The sequence below is a fragment of the Acanthaster planci genome, linkage group LG20 (assembly GCF_054643075.1).
Source record: "Acanthaster planci isolate LZ-2023a linkage group LG20, COTS_SCS, whole genome shotgun sequence".
Lineage (NCBI taxonomy): Eukaryota > Metazoa > Echinodermata > Asteroidea > Valvatida > Acanthasteridae > Acanthaster > Acanthaster planci.
In genome coordinates this window covers 9,060,621-9,079,834 of record NC_141796.1, presented here as the reverse complement: position 1 = coordinate 9,079,834, position 19,214 = coordinate 9,060,621, and the positions used below count along the sequence as shown (strand labels likewise).

General features: G+C 41.2%; 2 protein-coding genes across 7 annotated transcripts in view; one reads left to right on the top strand and one right to left on the bottom strand.

Annotated features, from left to right (window-relative positions):
- Positions 1 to 12,379, bottom strand: part of LOC110975057 (uncharacterized) — a 39,542-nt gene extending 27,163 nt beyond the window's left edge. For 2 of the 6 annotated variants that reach the window (XM_087130305.1, XM_087130308.1), the window contains exons 1-3: positions 12,232 to 12,378; positions 9,990 to 10,144; positions 503 to 546 (exon numbers count right to left, since the gene is read on the bottom strand). In XM_087130305.1, the coding sequence (XP_086986431.1) occupies positions 503 to 546; positions 9,990 to 10,092 (147 nt within the window). In that variant the 5' untranslated portion in view covers positions 10,093 to 10,144; positions 12,232 to 12,378. Of the gene's footprint in view, positions 1 to 502; positions 547 to 9,989; positions 10,145 to 10,438; positions 10,552 to 12,231 lie in introns of those variants that run through there. The other 4 variants (XM_087130310.1, XM_087130309.1, XM_087130306.1 and 1 more) reach the window with 4 other exon arrangements.
- A 96-nt stretch (positions 12,380 to 12,475) lies between these two features.
- Positions 12,476 to 18,999, top strand: LOC110974960 (uncharacterized). The gene is made up of 4 exons (XM_022226951.2): positions 12,476 to 12,662; positions 13,300 to 15,897; positions 16,192 to 16,716; positions 17,335 to 18,999. Exons 2-4 carry the CDS (start codon positions 15,420 to 15,422, stop codon positions 17,400 to 17,402), a joined length of 1,071 nt encoding a protein of 356 aa, XP_022082643.2. The 5' UTR covers positions 12,476 to 12,662; positions 13,300 to 15,419; the 3' UTR covers positions 17,403 to 18,999.
- The last annotated feature ends 215 nt before the right edge of the window (positions 19,000 to 19,214 follow it).

The following is a 19,214-nucleotide window of genomic DNA, read 5'->3' as shown; positions in this document are numbered from 1 at the left end:
AATGTTCACTGAGGAATGTTGATGAAGATATTCTTCCTTCTGTGTTTTACATCTTCAATGTCAAAAAGATTCAAATGATGTTTTCACTACAGCTACTGCATACAACAAAGCAAACACACTAATGAGTGCAACTGCTTCTGAGGACATCGCAGGCACATGGGGAAGAAGGACTGACAGCTGATTGTTAATAAAACTGTCCGTGTTCAACAAACATGCCAACAGGATAGAAAGGCAAAGTACATGTACATTGTACAAGTACATGTGTATCAGTCGAACCTCATTCATAAGAGGACTGTTAAGCCGTGTCCTCGATCCTGCAATTTCAATATGATTTTACATACACCCTAGGGAGCTACAAATCTCTGCTTTTAACAAGGACATTTTCAAGTTCCAATCCGCTGTTCTTCACTGTCTTCACTCCTGATGGTGCAAGGTAATCCATGAGGTTCAAAGGATCTCTTATTAACGAGGTTCCACTGTTAATCGCGGAACAATTGATTACCGTTTGTGAAGAAGGGGCTTGGGTGGTTGTGCTGCTGGTTAAACCTGTAAGAGTTGCAATCAAACAAAACTTGTATGTACATTAAACGGAAAAAGTGAAACCATCAAATGGACAACAGGGGTCTGCTCCCGGAAACCTCGAGGCCGCTGATTTTTGGTTTTTCATTTACTGGATTGAGAACCTGTAGGCACATGTAGAATGAAATCTGGACGGATTATAAGAAGTTAAGGCTGTCCTTTCTTTACATACAAACTAAATGATCCAGGATTGACCCTGTAACCCTCCTCAAAAATCCTTCGAGGAGGAGGAATCCTTTGAGGAGTTTTTGGAGGATTTATGGAGGACTGAGGATGAATGGTAAAACTGTATGGCTGAGAGTGAAGGATGCCATGTGTGAAGGTCATGGGTCGGACCTTGTATTGTTTACGCTTAGTCATGCATACATTTAGCCCGGCATTACTTTAAAATCAACCGCACTGCTTGAGAAAACCACTTGCACTGCCTCAACATAATAGCAGGAATCGCCGCGGGATCTCGAGGCCTACATTTTGGGCCTACACGTACATGTAAGTGCAAAGATTGGAGGATTTTGGAGGATTGAGGATGAATGCAATTTTTGGACTAGGGCCACTTAAGGATTTTGGAGGATTGAGGATGTGTCCCAGCAGAAGACCCAAGTGGGTTAGGGTCAAAAGATGGCATCACTGGGTGTCGTGTTGACATGAGACCAGCAATAGTCAGCCATTTATTGGTGGTATGTATTCACTGAACACTGTTTTGCTTTTATTTCAGTTCAATAAAAATACTGCACGGGGGGAAAAAATGTAAAAAATTATTCTCCCTTAATATTAAAAACTCCTGCATCAAGGGAAAAAAAATAGGAGAAATTTTCTGAATCTTGCTGAATTTTTCTGAATCTGTAGTGTTCACAGTCAGTGCCTGTGAAATCCACCAAAATGAAAAAATTGTCGGGCTAAGAAATGTCATACCGAATATGGACTGCATACATGTACGTACGTGTATGTTTGCGTCCGGACAATTGAACAAACATCCAACTCTTCTAATGCATTATGCTTATGTAGAAATGTATGTACATGTCAGCTTGCTACGTGACAAATGTGGGCAACATACTCCACATATACACATCCAGTGTACACACTTATGTGACCTCTCTCTCATGCTAAAGATAGTCCTGTATTGCAAGGTGTCGCTACCCATAGCTGATCAGTTATGTCTTAAAGGTGCAGCCCAGTTGCACTTGTGACCTTCAAAACGTTTGCCACATTTCTACAAATGGTACGTGTGATTACATGTGCATGTACGACCAGCGTTAACCAATTTAAACCCTGCCAGCTGTGCCTAATCAAAGCGCAGTATTTCTCCTCCCGAAAGCACACAGGCCTACAAGAAATGAAATAATGAACAAACAAATGGCATGTGTGGACAGTAGGCATTCACACCTTGGGGACAGGAAATAAGTGAATCTTCTCTGTGCAGGCCAGGCCTACAATGAGCCAATTCAGTATTTCGAAAAGGTATGGTCATTTGACAACGAAGCATGCATGCCAACTGGCAAATGGCTACGCTGATTGAGCAGACCTTTTTAAAGGGAAATTTCACCCAACATGTTGCCATTAGTATGTTAAAATGTTTAGGTTTTACAATGCCGTTTTGTGCTATAATTTTACTCGGCACATCTAATGTGTTTAAAAAAACCCCTTTTCCATTGAATATTTTGCATAAAGCGTGCAGCCATGTTTTCGCGAAGTTGTCCAACATCCGGGGCATTATGAAGTAGTGTCTACACCTTCACACGCTGCACACAATCGCCCGCTCGGTACCGTCAAGTGACCACAGCTTGCACCCTTGCCATTATATCTACAATCAAAGAACCATTAATCATGACCTGATTACTGCACGTGCATGTGTGTCACGTGGAAAGGCATGAAAGGTTTCTGGAAAGCGAAAAAACGACAATTGGTCAGGCACTTGGATGCTCCAATAAGCCAAACCCTGGAAATGATCGGAGTTTTTTTGCAATTCCAGAACTAAAGAAATGCCCAGAGATTTGTAAGAAATGGCTTCACAACATTAGGAATGCCAAATTCGACTTAAATCGTTCGTGCCAAGCAAGGTGTTTGTAGTCTGTGAAGACCACTTTGAGTGGGACTGCTTCAAAGATAAAACAGCAGGGGGAACTCCTGGGTTACAAACCTAGAGTGAGGAAACTGAAACCTAACACGGTGCCTTAAAGAAGAAATTACAGCTTCGTTAAGAAGGATGTTTTCAAAGGCCTTTCGAATGTTTTATTTTTCTGGACACAATAAGAAAGTGAAAAAAATGAGTGTGCACTGTGTGTGATCAGCTGGTACATGTTTAGGCTGGCACCACTCCTTGCCACAACAATAATGCATAACGCCATAGCAATGGTCTGGGTACACGACTGCTATATTACATTGTGTATGCTGCAAGTGTTGATGTGTTGGCGCTCCTTGGCTTGGACGGAGAACGTTTTGTTTTATTATCTAATTAATTGGCAAGGGGCACAAGTAAAAAATAGGAAATTGATATTCTCTGACACATGCTCTTTATGACAGTTGAAAGAAAAATTCAACCTAGAATTCCCCTTTAAGGCTGTCCCTAATATCCGAATATTTGATCAATTATTGAATATTATATTTCAAATTTGAATATTCCAATGCAAAATTCATGGAAAGGAAGGGAGAATTTTGTTTTGCTTTACATGTAAATGAGAAAAATTGCACTATGGAGGCTTGTTCCAAACAGATTCAAATGAAAAAATACAGAAACCTTAACCCTAACACTCCTCAGTCTTCCAACAGGTGAAGGATTGAGGAGGGTTAGGGTTAAAAACGATCCAAAAAGTAAATTATTACTACTGTTCTACTGGTCAGTACGACCAAATATTAGGATATTCGATAGAATTGAAAGTCGAACATTCATATAGTGAATTATTTGAATTGACGCAGCCCTTTAGAAGACCTTTATGTGTGCAGTTTGTCCAAGAGTGACCCTGAAGGCACTACATTTTGGGCAGTTGGAGTACCAAACTGGCTCATTGGCTGGATAAATTTAAGTATATCAAACTATGACCCACTCTGTGAAAGTGGGTCCTACGGGTAGTCTTCTCCCAATTACAAGTAATTTGGGTCCAGTATGCGTTCGAGAGAGCACACTGAGCTTTTTACATGTTGATGCACTACATGTACTTATGTTGGTATCCAGATGGAGATGAATATTGTTTGGCTGAAAAAAGACGTCAAATGATTCCAATCGATAAAGGGATTCTATTAAAGGTCTACATCCCCCAAAAGGTCTTGTACATGTAGTTACCCCCCGTAGCAACCTACGATGTACGGTACATACATTGTACATGCTCTACTCAGTCTGGTTTCACAAATTTATTTCACGTGACCCTCCGTCTCCCAACCCCTGGTACAATTCTTCAAACAAGAGGAAAAAAAGATGAAATACAGGGGTCACAGCAGAAGTTAAATTTACGGGTCGGATGAAAAAGCAATTGTGAGTTTGTTTGCCCTCAACAAATACAGTACAGTTTATACGATACATATACATGTAAGGCAAGAAAGCTGGCATAAACACGTTCCTTGTGCATTAATCTACCGGTACCACTCACAATGGCCGATCGACGAAAAAAAGAAAATTACAGATGTCAAAAGACAGCTGGGAAAGCCACAATGAAAGGAACTTAATTAGCGACAGACGGCCAAGGGATACAATACGTGAATTTGTACAGATGATCCGTGTGATTGGTTCCGCATCTGTTGTCCCCGAGACTGGAAGGTGGTACCAGAACGGGGGGGGTTTGTGGACGGGATGAATCATCTGTGGATGACAAATGCAGCTTGGATGGCTGCCCCCTTTCTAGACAAATCTCATTTCTGCTGCCAGACTCATCTGGAAATTCTTCTTGCGCACCGCACCGGTAATTGTCCTGTAAATTTTACTCTCCATTGTGGTCTGGGAGAATCGATGTTGAGACCCACGGAGTGAAAAGAGAGGGATATCTTTAACATGTAGCGGCGCATGTAAGCCATTTGAGAAAGATGAAGTACCATATGGGTCCACGTACGGTAATTCTACACTTGTAAAGCAACAAGAAGGCTGAATGATATGAGGAAGTGAAATTGGAGTGCTACATAAACTCCCCGCTGGCATCTAACATTTCAACCACAATAGGGTTTTGTAGAATGACCAAAATGACGACCAGAAATGCAGCACGCAAATCCTAATGTACAATGCGGTGGATGTCACGATACATTGCACACATATGGACATACTGGTGTACGAGTAGCAAAGATGACTCCAAAGACTGCAACATCAACGAAGAGGACGAGAAGGAGGACAACGACAACAAAACAACGCAACAAGGATGACAACAATAACCATGGCGATAATAACAACAACTAGGTCCAACTCAATTTGAATGAATAATTCACTACATGTATTTGAATATTCAACCTTCAATTTGATCAAAGAGCCAAATATTCGGTCGTACCGACTGGCAGACTGTTGATGAACAAACTATGTAAAATCAGTTGCAATAACACATGCAATTGTACATTTCGATCAATATAATTAGCTTTTCACATCTAGGCGTATCTCCAGCCACGATTTAGCAAGATTTATGAGATGAACAAAACTTATGCCGGTAGCTCTGTCAAAAATTTCTGTTCCTTTAAATTGTTTAAGGAATAATTTACTTTTAAATTGTTGTAAGATTTCTGACGCTTTTCAAACAAAAGAAAATTTCCCCAAACTTTCATGAATTTTGCATTTGAATATTCAAATTCGAAAATAATATTTGAATATTTGACAATCGATTGAATATTCAGTTATTCGGATATTCGGCACAATCCTAACAACAAGAAGAACGAACAGATTACCTTAAAATGACAAAAAATTGATCAGCACGAAGAGGGCACTGTAAGAGAGAAAATCTAAGCACTGGGAAAAAAGATCCAATTGAAGCAGGCTGAAGGAGAAGGGGGGAAATATTAATTAAAAACTGTGATATTTAATGATTTCCTCAAAAAACACTTCTATTGAATGGGCTCTTTAATATTTTGAAGGTTTCTTGAGATTCTGAATTGGGTTCATGCGAGACTTAGCAGCGACGTTCATGTTTGCAAACTGATCTGAGAAAAACAACATGACTGCTGACATATTGGAAGAGTTGGCCCATGGATCTTGTTGTGTATAAACATGAAATCGACACTTTCACTGAAAGGAAAGTTCTATAGATTAATGTCTCATCAAGGTTTAAAAAAATTCTACACAGCATATTTTTAGGCCTTAATTTCTTTTTGGCGGCTATATTTTAATGTCATGCAGAACACCTCCTGTACACATATTTGCATAATTCAGACCAATATCTATGCGACAAGAGAGCCATAAATATTCCAACCTGCCACTTTTTTTGTTAGAAAATTGACAGGGTACATGTAGAATGTGGGACTGAATTCAGTGCATTAAGCTTTTAAATAATGTAAAACCCAGCTGACGAGTCCCCAAATTTTCTGTGCTGCAAGTGACATGGACACTCACTCCAGCTGTTTCAATATGTGTGAAAAAATGAAAGAAAAGAAATGCAACAAGATGAGCCTTGTCCATGTCAGTTACTATCTTAAGTTAAATGTGCTGCTAAATGCCACTCAGCACACACTGATCATCTGGTTTGATGACAAGATCATTTTATAAAAAGAGATTTTAATTGTTTCCCCGTTTGGCTTCAAGATCAAAGTGCAAACACTTAAACCGTGCGAGTGTGCATTTATTATTCCCAAATTCTGGGATCCGCCCATGTACGGACTCAATGCCATTTTGCATGATGATTTAAAGCGGGGAGTTTGTTTTCAAGTCGGGGCCTTGGATACCGCACAAACATCAACTCTGGCATGACAGACGGGAACAAAGCGGTTATCTTCTTTGCGTCAGGAAGGACAATGGCCCCTGACAAATGACACCTTTTGAAGTTTGATCTTCCAGCAAAATGTAAACAGACGGTACACACCGTACAATGCTACTTGCTGGTACTTCGCTTGCCTTGATGGTCCTCAATCCTTGAACCGCTTCAGGATTACAGACTATTAGGGTTTAATGTACTCCATTCGGGAAACAAACACTACGTGTAGGCTAGCATTTTTTTTAATTGATTGGATTTCGAACATACTGCACAAAAGGTAACATAAAACTTTGTACGGTCAGAAGATGGGAAATATTACAAATAAAACTCTGAAGTTTCACTTTTAGGAAGACAATGTCATTCAATTTCAATTCAAAACACTATAAATAAACCATTAAAAATAAAATATCATTTTTTTCATTTTGTTTTGTAAAATGGCATTATTTGGAGCCCGCAGGAATCGTAATTCCAACAATAAATAACCTGTTGGCCCTCCACTATGTACATGTAAGTGAATTCTGTTAACAATTTGTGAGCACATAAATTGTATACAGGCACAATGCCTGCCATGATTTGGACTTAATGGAGTGCTAAAATAGGAGGCGGAGAAAAACTTACATTACACATTGTTGGTTTTAATTTTTCAATCTTGAGAAAACTTTATACCTGGCTTCACAGTGTTTCTGTGAATAAATTAATGTGTGAGATTTTGTCTGCGATGTTGGGTAGGCATTCACCGCGTTAAGGGGACAAGTTCTTTTGTTAGGGAAATTTGAATCGAGCTGTTGGGACATTTCTGAGTCCCCATAACATTTTTGGTCCCCACAAAATAGGTGAAATGTCGTGTGTATGTCCCCACAACTACGGTGCGGGAGTGTGTGAACATGTTAACCCTAACCTTACATAATACAACAAATTACTACTTGTAGTAAAATGTAGTAATCAGCGCTGCCGCTTGTAAGAGGACATGACCGCATTGTTTTCTGAAGCCTTAAGATACAATAGATAAGACAATGTACCATACAGTGCTGTGGCACTATGAATGCATGGCTTTATTGTTCTCTGTACGAGTAACAATGGAAGTAACCTAGCCAGAAGTAGTAATCTGTAGCGCTAGGTCCTTCAGGCTCAGAATGTTACTTAGTATTTTGTAGTACTGTGTAGTGTAAGCCAAACAATATGCTTGGTGGTTAGGGTTAAAATGAGTCTGGCAACGGCATGGCAATAGCGCGGTACATGTACATGTAGTTCCACTAAATGCCGAACTTAAATAGAGCAGTGCCATTTGGAACACCAACAGTGCGGAATACCCTGTTGAGCGAAGGAGCTTGCTGTACCAAATTCAATTTGCTGATCCGAATCTTGCTGAAAGTCATGCTATTGCTGTGCCGAATTTCCAAAAATGGAATTATTTGAGTTCAGCACAACAGTAGCATGGCATGTAGCCTAGGTCTAAGGTATAGAAAATTCAAATCTGTTCCTATTCACAAACTGCTCCAAGTGTTGTAAATTCAAAAATGTGGACCCTGAATTTAAGGGCCTTGATTTCCCATCCAGTTTTGCCTCTGTACCAAGTAACAACCTCACTTGTCCAAACACAGTTAAAACTTTAAGTGACAAAATGTCTGCCGTATCGGAGCTGGTGACAGAAAGTTCAATCACTGGTATTTTTGCAATGACCAGCATACGGCGTTGTTGAAGAAGTGCGCGTTGTGCTCCACTGCTCGGTTGCTGCATTACACACTCCCTCTTATTTTTCTCACTGCATCTTTGGTTTTGTGCTTAACCTTTAAACCGTCTCTGACATGTTTGCTAAGGCGAAGGGGGGGGTGTTCACGAATAAAATGTACTGGTACCCTGATTGATCTAACCAACAGCTGACACAAACAGACTTTTTTTTCAGTTACCGCCTTGTAGCCCGTAAGCACAAGGCAAGCATTGTATGGAATACATGAATGTACTCTTAAATGATTTCTGAAGTTTCCTACAAAAACTGTTACTGGATGATACCACCACACTGAACGAGAAAAGTATGTAGTGAGCTGTAATTTTTTCCCGCTCAAACCATGACCTAACGACAACGAAGTGGATATATTTAGGACCAAATTGATTGAGACAAAATGCACAACATCTCAGAAGCTACAGATGTACCTCCGACTGTGAAAAAGAGCTTGTTCTTTGGGGGGTGACATGCATACATGTACACGCTAGGGCTGAGTCATTTCCAGTAATTCACTATTCGAATATTCAACCTTCCATTTGATCGAATATTGGAATATTCGGTCATTTCGACCGGCAGATTGTTGAAGAACAAACCACAACACACACAGTTGTACATTATGATCAGTACAATAATTTCTCACATCTAGGAGTACAATGCATCTCCAGCCATGATTTAGCAAGATTTAAGAGATGAACAAGACTTCTTGCCTGGTTGAAAACCTCTATTCCTTTATATTGTTTAACGAATAATTTACTTTTTAAATTGTTGTAAGATTTCTGACGCTTTTCATTTGAATCTGCTTGAAACAAGCCTCCATATAATTGTGCAATTTTTTTTAAATTTAAAAGAAAAGAAAATTTTCCCTTCCTTTTCATGAATTTTGCAATCAAATATTCAAATTTGAAAAATAATGTTGGACAATCGATTGAATATTCGGTTATTCGGATATTCCGCACAGCCCTAATACATGCATGCTTCAGTGAACCAATGTACTACATGTGTACATGTATGTCTCTTGGGTCTGGTGATTGTTAAAACGACACCCAGAGTACACAGTACTTGTGAAGCACGCGTAGGCTGTGATGGGTTGGCTGCATGGCCTGCAAAGTGCAACGACTCGGACTCCGGCATCAAATTTACATGTAAGTAAATTGCACATGTGTGTCGGCAACAGAAGGAGATTTTCACCATCTCCCCGGGGTAGGGAGAGGGGGGCAACATCCCAAGTGGCTGTTTGTAAACGTCTGGTAGAAAACACATCAATAATTTTGCAAATGCAGAATGTGGTATCTTTGCAAGGATGCTTCAAGCATTACACCAATTGTTCATGTGCGCTAGTCCCGAACCTGTAATAAAAAGTGTACAAACTACATAGCCTACATCTTCACGCTTTGAGTGGGCAACCCATGTGAACACTTAGACATAAATCTACGTAAGGTTAATTTATTTTCATTTGTTGAAACACTGAATTATTTTTTTTAACATTATTAAAGAAAGAAAATGCTGATTATATTTATCTTACAAAGGATTTTTAATATTTGGAAAACATTTTAAAACTGGAATGATGATTTAGCCTACAGGTAGCTATTGCATAAAATGAAACATTGAAATCAATGACTGGAGAATTTCAAGGGAAAATGCTGGTAAAAAAGTGAAAAACATCAGAGAAACCAACCCCTCCTGCAGAAAACAAAATTAAATAACTACATGTACATGTGTACCCTGGTGGCAGCTTTGGTCTACTCCACTCTTCACCAACTGAACAAAATGTAGCAATGCATGCACCATTTTCAGAAAAAAACGTTTAGTATAAATACCTTGGCCACTGGAGATCCACATTCCTACAGCGAACACGAAGAGGAGAAGCCTGACAGACCCACGGCCCTGTCCCCGGCTGACCCCTGCTCCTGGTCGACCCATTGCATCTGTTGACACATCCGTGGTCAATAGGCTATCCAGTCTGCCCCGTCATCTGTGAAGAATAGGGAAAGTTGTCAGCACACCGACAGGAGTAAACACTTCACAACAATACAATGAATTTGAATTTAATCGACCGTAACGCTGACAATACACACGCACTGAAGTAGCGGCGTCCCGTCGACACAACTGTACGCGTGCAACGCGCAAGGCACGTGGCCCACGTCATGGACACATTGCGTGGGGGGAAAGCTCAGTATCCATCAAAACAAATGTCGAGTTTCCCCTTAAAATACTCAGTTTTCGGGCTCAAATTTTACCCTAATACGAGCCTCCTTCCCAAATGTACCTGTCGTTTTGACGCTTGTTGGACTTACATTGTCGAGCGATGGCAAAATTTATGCTATTTCCGAGACCAACCGGCCGGATTTTTGATGCCGGCGCGGTGGGGCCATTTTCCGTGGGTTTATAGGACGCCACCAAGTGGTGTGGTAGTTTGCAGGCTTACCAACAGAAAAGAAAATCGCCAAATATTTTTCGGTAGCAATAAAAATAAGTTAAAGCTAAAAAATTAAGGGAAAACATCAAACAAAACAATAAAACCGCCTACAGCACAAACATTAAAGAAAACGTTGGTAAAGTGTGGAGCAAATCAGCGGGAAAAGTTACATTTCCCAAATCAACGAATTTCAAAACTGTGATGCCACTTCCCATAAGTGGAGCAAAATCGTTTGGGCTTTAATTTGAAGCACCGACGTTGAAGTTATTGAAAAAGATATAAAACGCCCGAGAATACATTGCGTTGGCTTATGGTAAAGTAAATTAAGCAATGAGGGAAAACTTCAACTATTGGGCACTGATACACACCGGCATATAGATGGCTAGGTTTCGAGATGGACTTTGTTACTGTTTTACTTGCAAGTTTCTGCTCCTGGAATGAAGAAATGATTTTTGTGTACGGCAAAGTGCATTCTACGGGGACTGTGACCGGGGCGAGGGGTCTCCGGTTTGGGGCGTGAGATTACACATACAGGTCGAGTTCAGGCGGCCTGCTCTTGACACGAGTTTCGTGTTCTCGCTCTCGCCGGCGAACGACGGGAACATGACCCAAGAACACCGTTCTCGGAACAGGATCACACACGTACCACCTTCTTATAAGGGTTTTACACGAACACGCGGAAAAACTCGCGAGATTTGATTTTTGAAAACCTGCAAAAACTATCGAGATGGCTTACAAAGCTGGAGACAATGGAATTTTTGCAAAATTAATATTAATAATTAACCATGACAGAAACGATTTTTTAATGGAAAAAATGCAGCCTAGTTGCCCAAACATTAACTCTCGAAGAATGCACAACTTAGGACGCCGCCATGTTGCTTGCATGCTACAAGTAACTAGTAGCGATAACCGGTTGTACGGTTCCCGGCGTTTGAGCGGCCGTCCCACCGTGACGAACAAATCGAGCAGGTCGTGAACACCCGCAAAGCCACCCAAACTCAGCCACAGACGGAGGCCGGGGTAAAGTGCGAAATTCGGGTTACACACATTATCTTCAACATCGCCAACGCGTGGACGTTAGCTACGATCTATCTGTTTTAATACAAACCTTCTGTGCCACACCTTTGTGTCTCAGTTATAACCTTCAATTCTCGACTTTTGTTTCACTGTTGAAGTGTCTTTTGCTGCCTTTTGGGTTTCACGCTGATGAGTATTTCCATGCATGAGCAAAAACGTTTGATGTCGTCCCAGGAAGAAAGCCTAATGTTACATTCGTTTGTGCGCAAACAAAACATGTAATTTTTTTTATAGATTTTTGCTCGACTAAAATTTAATTTTCTCTCCGTGGTCGATACCGTTTTGATTTAACAGTGAAAAAAACAGCATGGGGGTCGCTCAATAAGACAAACCACAAATCTATTGCTTAGTGAGCAAAAAAGAATCTGTCGGTGGCATGGAATAACTTGAGTTGAATACATCTAGAATAGTTATCGTCACGGCTGTTGGCAGAAAGTCTGTTTTCATCATGACACTGACAGTTAGTATAAGGCATTGTCACGGCTATAGTATTCATATTATGAAGTTAATACGACGAAAATTACGAAACTAAATTAAGGTACTTTAAAAGCATTCTAAAAGCATACCTGCCACGACCCCTCATGTGCATACTCTATAAAAATGTCAGGTCGAAGGGAAATCACGATACGGAATTCCAGTAGGCCCAAAATAAAAAAACATCTTCTGTTCTGAAGTTGTTAGCGTCTGTTGCTACGGATAGCACTGCGCGTGTACACTTTGGTGACAGAAAGGGGTTCAAGGTCCACCCCTGCTGGTAACCGTAAGGCTTTGTTGCGCAGTTAGTGCAGGGGAGCCAGTGAAAGACTGCTTTCTGTGGGGGAACTTGTTGCTATGGACAACGCACTCATTTAAACATTCGATAAGGCGACTTTTGACCTCATAACTGCCACAGAGGAAGACTGCTGCCTGAGTCAATGCGCGTGGGTTTACTATCAACTACAGTAAACTGAAGGTAGTGTTTGCACTTCCAACATGGGCTGGACAGTTATGGCCGGCGGTGAGTCAGTGCAGTTGAACACTGCACATTCCAAAAATATTCAACCTGGCCGGTTAACTTAAAAACTGTTTGGAGCGTCCATCTTTTCAATTTTCAAGTTTTTTTCAAGGAAGGACGCATGGGTCAAGTGGAAACACCGTGACGTACCATTTGAAAAATCGAAACTTTATAAAAACACGTTCATACAACTCATCGTTGATGCGCACATGGAGCTATAAAAAGGATAGCTCCATGATGCGCCGTATGAGTTTTGTGCAAATATCTCTTTTTTTTTTACATTTCATTCAAATCTCTGTCATTTTCTCTTGGACCTTGTCCTCATTTGGTATCCAGTCCTAATTACTTGCTCGGGCGTTCTTGTATCTGTGCATTCACACAAATTTAATACCCCCGGTACGGTTACCGGAGGACTACACCAACACTTTTGCACTGGTGTTAAAACTGTCAGTTTTATTTGGTGTTACTTTTAACTCTCTAGTGTACTGTAACACCTATAGATAAAGTAACATCAGCAGTGTTAAAGTAACACCCTTAGATGTGGTCATCTGAAAACACCAAACAATGTTGATTTTAACACCAAAGTTTTTGCAGTGCACGTAGTACAATGAACGATAAGTCACCGTTCCACTTCTTGCAGAAGCAACTCCAATCTACAAGTTGCTACCTCTCTTGTCAGTTTGGAGCCACTCATGCAATCACCGGCTCAAATGATTCCCACCGTTTTTTATTGGCCACATTACTCGGAGGCAGACGGCAGAGGGCAGCAAGCATCTTCAGAGGCAGAGAGACGCACTACATGTAAGTGCAGATTTACGTAACGCAACAGAGCGAGCCGGTCGATGATCAGACTGTTTGGCCACAGCACCGAGGCACTGCATCCCCCAAGAAGAGATTGAACCACGGCACAAAGCTCCATCGTCTCTGAAGACCGACCCGGCGCGCCTTTCATGACGAACTTAGAGATGCAACGCACTCACTGAAAAATAAACTGCACACGTTCAAAGTAAAAGCTTCTCTATATAGTATTACAGAAGAAAACCAACAGCATTCATACCCATAAGACCATTGCGTACGATTTTTGGTTTCAAACAAATAAACGTGGAATAATAATTTCAGTTCGGTGGAAGTTCTGAACGACAACAGCAAACCCGAAAGACCTGGAATTACTGTCACTGCGATGCACGTAAATTGTGTAAATGTACTCTCTTTGGAATCCTTCACTGTAAAAACTACCTAGACATAGAATCAGCGAAGCCTTTCTCTATGAACAATTGCTTTTTGTCCGGCTGTGTGATGTGATGCAGGTAAAATGAGCAGCGGCAAAGGTTACAAAGGACCAGAGTCATTAATCACGATTGGCTGTGTGCCGCTTGAATTTTGCCGAGGATGGATCTGACTAGCGAAAATAAATAAAGGACCGGTCCTATCAACCACTGCTTCCAAAGTTTAGTCCACCGAACCTTTGCACTCAGAAATATACGCATGCAAATTAGCCCAAAACGGCGGTTTACGTGCTTTTAAAAATGGCTAACTATTTGCTGAATATCTAGGAATAAGCTTATTAAAAGAACAAGATCAAGAAATGTTAAAACGCTGATGGAAGTCAGTCATAATCTCATAATCGATGTTTTATACAGTCCTACCTTGCTAGTTCTACAATACTAATTAAATTTTGTTGGTTTAAATTTTAGATGAACTGAAGGCTCATTTAAATACCCTTTATTTTTTGTGGTTTTGCCTGACCTCAGGAAGGAGTACGGCAAGGTTGGCAGGTCTGAAAACGGCACATTCGAAAAACGCCCTTTATTGTAGGATGTCATATGAGCAAAAACCCTCTTTAAAGGATCCATGAGAAGAATTTTTCTCAGAATCACTTTTTGTGTATCTCTGTACTCTTCTTCCATGTATGAAGACTGTTTGACATCTTTTTTGCGTTACGTGAACTAAAAAGTGCACTTTTTAAACATTCGAAATTGACCAAAGCATTTCTGGACAGGTGAGGGCGCTTTTGCTTTGATGTAAATCCAGGAAGACTGGTTCAGTTAGCATGTTTTCATGTTCAAATTGTGAACTCCAAATTTGCTATCGGAAAAAACATTTCTGTGGAAAGGTGGCTTGCTGGATTATTGCCATATACTTGCGCAACAAGAAAAGGAAATGAAATCTACGATAGCAGTGTTTAAAAAAAATTTTCTGTGCAGAAATTGGCCCAACACTGAGATTCAGCGCCTTGGATGACGTCGTCATTTTGCTTATGAATATGCAAAAAAAATGGGTTAAAATTACACAACCAAAATTTAAAATAAGGTTAATTGAAACCCAAAGGTGCAATTTAATGGGATTTAAAAAAATATTTCTATTTCATGGTCCCTTTCAGCAGTGTTACTGTGTATATACGCCATTGACATTGAAATTTACCAGAGAAAATGTGGCCTATATGCCCTCGTCTTTTGTCGGCGTGCCTGTTGTCGGCGTAGCTACACAATATCTACCCGCACACATACACACCCACACCACCACGACGAGGGGCAGAAGGCGGAACTTCCGTGCACATCTATGCATCTTTGCCTCTGCCGGTCGTACGTATACAAACATGCATATGTAGAGCTCACCATTCATGTACAGCCTAATGATATAGGCCTATTACTGAGCTCGCCATTTTGTTTAAGGAGTCATTCTGGTACACTTGCTCTCTGGCTTAAAACTCCGGCGTTGGAACCTGTCTCATCACGGTAGATGAAACACTAAGGTGTGATCATGGCCACATCAAGTGTGTTACGGACCACAGACGACTTCGACCCCCAAAAAGTAGGGGATTGGTGTGATCGGAATTCTGTCCATGACTTGTCCAACGAAGTCCGGAAGGGAGACCTTTTGGAGTTTGACTGCAAGAAGCCCTTCGGCTGGGCTGTATGTACTTCTCGATCGGAAGATAACGTGCAAGTCGTCTTCTACTCCTCCTTCGAAAAACTTTCCGATGGCACGTTGGTCACGGTGCTCGACACCCGTCGCGTGCGAATCAACAACGCTATAGTCCACCTTCAAAGCCTGTCAGATTACAACGGCTTGGAGAACAACAGGCTGCAGGTCATCTCCCACTTCCTTGGCAACAGGTCACTGAATGACTTTATATTTAACCGGATAAACAATTGTGAACGTTGGGCTGATACCTCCGTGGTAGAGGTCCTAGTAGTTTTGGCACGAGTACTGTTATCGTCCCTGGAGTTAATATTAGGTAAGAACCGCAATGACAGCATTTTGGGTCACGTGTACTGGGTACTCGTTCTGCCAATGCCGTTAACACCCCTTCCATCAGTCTTTCTGCTTAAGGGCAATAGAAGACGCTGCGCCATTCGCTCTGCAACACTGGAAAAATTAATTTTATAGCATCAAAATTATCCAAATTGGTTTAACTCCCTCCACTGTACAACAGTTAACACGATTCAGATTTGACGTAGGCCTATATGATTTAGCACTGAATATAACACTGAGTTCGTTCTAAACCCAGCACATTTTTTCGTGATTTAAGATTTTGCAAGGAGTCATCTGCCACATCAGCAGACCGACGTCGGGAACATCGGAGAAAAGACCACATGGTACAGTAAGGACCAGATCGATGACTTGATGTCCGCTGTGTGCTTTGGTGACAGGCTGCAGTACGATCGCAAAGGACCCTACAGGCACTGGGGCGTGTGCATTGGTCGATTGGGAGGCGAACTGCTGACTCTTCACTTCTCTCCTCGCGGAACTGGGCTGAAGTTTGCGACGAAGAAGGTCTCCAGTAGCGCGTCGTATGCCAAAGACAGCCCCCAGTTTCGTGTAGACGCAGCCGGAAGACCCATCAGAAACCGTGGGGTAAGGATCAATAATAAAAAAGACACCGAATTCCAACCGCTGGAGGCGGGAGCCATCCTCCACGAAGTCCTATCCCATCTGCTTAGGAAAATCCTTTTCGACAAGCCCAAGTTCAGTACCTTCAGTAACAACTGCGAGCACTTCGCGAACGAATGTCGATACTCCAAGCACCACAGTGATCAAGTACCAGCACCTGGAGGTGAGTGGGCTCTTTGTAAATGGTTCTGGTATCACCCATAAATTTGTGTGCCAAGTTGTTCCATAATGCACCGCGATATTAATGATGTTTGCGATTCCTAACCCCAAGATATGGGCCCTTTTCCAATACTCGACTTGGGCTCCGTTCAGGTTTCGTTCCCAAAACCAATCCCCGATTGTGGGCCTGAAGCGTTTAAATTAAATTGGATTAATACTTTGATTTCTGGCTCTCTTGCATCTTATTTGATGTTTTGTGGCACTATTAAACTAATTACTGCGCTTAATTACGGAGCCTGAGACGGAGCCGAAGCTGAGTATTGGAAAACGGCCATATAGTCATAGCGGCTGTGCAGCAAATGTGTTGGGTGATTATGAGTGCGATACGTGCAACCGATTATCGAGGATACTCACTCTCTTGTTTAAACGCGAAAAAAACATGGTTCGTTCCGATCACTTCAGCAATCACGGCAATTAGCGAGAATAGAAAGAATATTTTAACGTATACTCGTAAAATGCGCAGGACGAATAACTGGAGATAGGCCCCCTATGTATATTTCAAATGAAGCAAGTGCAGGAGTACTATCCATTTCCATTCACTGCAATGTTCTCTGTGTGACAGATTGCTACCGTAACATTTTGAAGAACTTGAAGCGTCTCGTCCTGCGGGATTCGCCTGAAACTCAGTGACGACAGCTGGAGTTGTGGAGATGCTGAGAAACTCATACAACTTAAAAGCTTTGTATGATTAGAACTGTGGGGGACGGTTTTAAAAGTGGGGGGGGGGACTGGAGTACTTATATCCAAAGGCGGCAACTTTTTTGCTATTAATTAAAGGTCATATCAGTTTCATCTATGCTTCTGTTCTTTCTGAACTTCACCGAGAATCATCGGTAAGCCGTTTATACAGCCTAAATCAAAGCTTTGATAAAACACCTGAACTTCAGAAATCGAAACCTCTCACATTATTTTTAAAAGACTCATTGCTTGTGCTATAGAAGATGGATCTGGGGCTAGGGCCTATACGTTGAACTGGAGTGTCCCAAGTCAGGGTTGTCACGTCGAAATAAATGAGCCTGGTGCTGACCTTACAGTCGAAGTAGAAGTATGAAAAACGCCCAAGACTGATAATACCATACAGCTTAATATCTCGAAGCAGTTCCATTTATATGCGGCACAGGATTAAGACTAAAAGAACGGGTTTTTTTTCAGGAGTTGAGCCTTTAAGACTCAATTTTTAGACTGGGTAACTCTTTGCGGTCATTTTGACACCATTTTTGCAAAACTCGAACATACCGCTCTTGCTCAGGGCGCTTTTGCCCGAGACGGGTCAGCCAAAAATGTATACATTTTTCCGCTGGTACTCATGAACTTCAGATGACCGTAACAAAACCCATACGTTCGATGGATTTCAAACTTCACAATTCACAGTTGTGATGATTAGTGCCTGAACATACTTGCCGTCTTTCCAAAAAAATCGGGCGTGGCACAGCTGAATGGGGGGGGGGCAGAATCCGCCCCAGCTGCATGTTAGATGGGATCTTTTAGGGTTAATGCTAATTTGGCACTTAGCTTGTGATGTGATGTTAGTGAAACTCAACCGGCCCTCTAAGAATGTTATTTCAATGAAACAAGGTTATTTAAAAAATGACGACAAATATTCAGTATAATCATATGAGTCGGCGTATAGGGCCTATCCCAAGGCTACATAGCGTACTGATGATCCCGAATGAATAGGGTATTGCGCCCACTATTTTGCATATAAGTAGTTACCGAACTGGTACTTTAAGTACTTGTGTCCCAACATGTAACACACACGAGTGACACAATTGCGAAGAGGTTCTCGAAACGTTATAGTCTTGGTAGACTATTTTTATTCTGTATCCGTGGCAAAGGCCAAAGTCTTCTTTAAATTGGCGTGGATTCTGAGTCAATCAGCGGTTCGTTTTGGATTCAGTACTTTCAAATCAATTAAGGGCGCTGCTTTTGCATCGGAATTCTCTGGGACTTTTCATAACCCGAGCAAATAACTGTGTAGATGAATAACAAAGACATGGAATGATACAATATGCTGTCTGTTTGAATGTATTTTGTAATATTTTAAATAGGCTGAGAAGCACATTTGTAAAGTATGGATTTACTACAAGATAAGGTGAAATTTAAGCACATTTGTAAAGTATAGATTTACTACTAGATAAGGTGAACTTTCAATGTGAAGCAGCATGACGCGTTTGTGAATTTATATTCATATGCCTGGACACTAATTAAATGCAATTGTTAAGCAAAACTTTCGAGTATTTGTTATTCGTTTCCAAGCTTTTCCAGTTAAATTCTCTCTAAACTAACCTTTGCATGGCAATGAATGCATTGTCTATGGGCTAAAGCTATGTATATGAAGCTAAAAAGCTCTTTATTAATATGCATGTCTGAGATACTTCCTTGAGCTGGTCGTGAACTGTGTATGATACTGCCCTAAAATAAAACAAACAAACAAAAACCCAA

What these genes read in the sequence shown, in the direction of transcription:
- LOC110974960 (XM_022226951.2), top strand. Translation starts at nt 15,420, where the DNA reads ATGGCCACATCAAGTGTGTTACGGACCACAGACGACTTCGACCCCCAA. An exon ending in GTCCCTGGAGTTAATATTAG is followed by an intron (nt 15,898 to 16,191) that starts GTAAGAACCGCA and finishes TCGTGATTTAAG; the next exon opens with ATTTTGCAAGGAGTCATCTG. An exon ending in TCAAGTACCAGCACCTGGAG is followed by an intron (nt 16,717 to 17,334) that starts GTGAGTGGGCTC and finishes TCTGTGTGACAG; the next exon opens with ATTGCTACCGTAACATTTTG.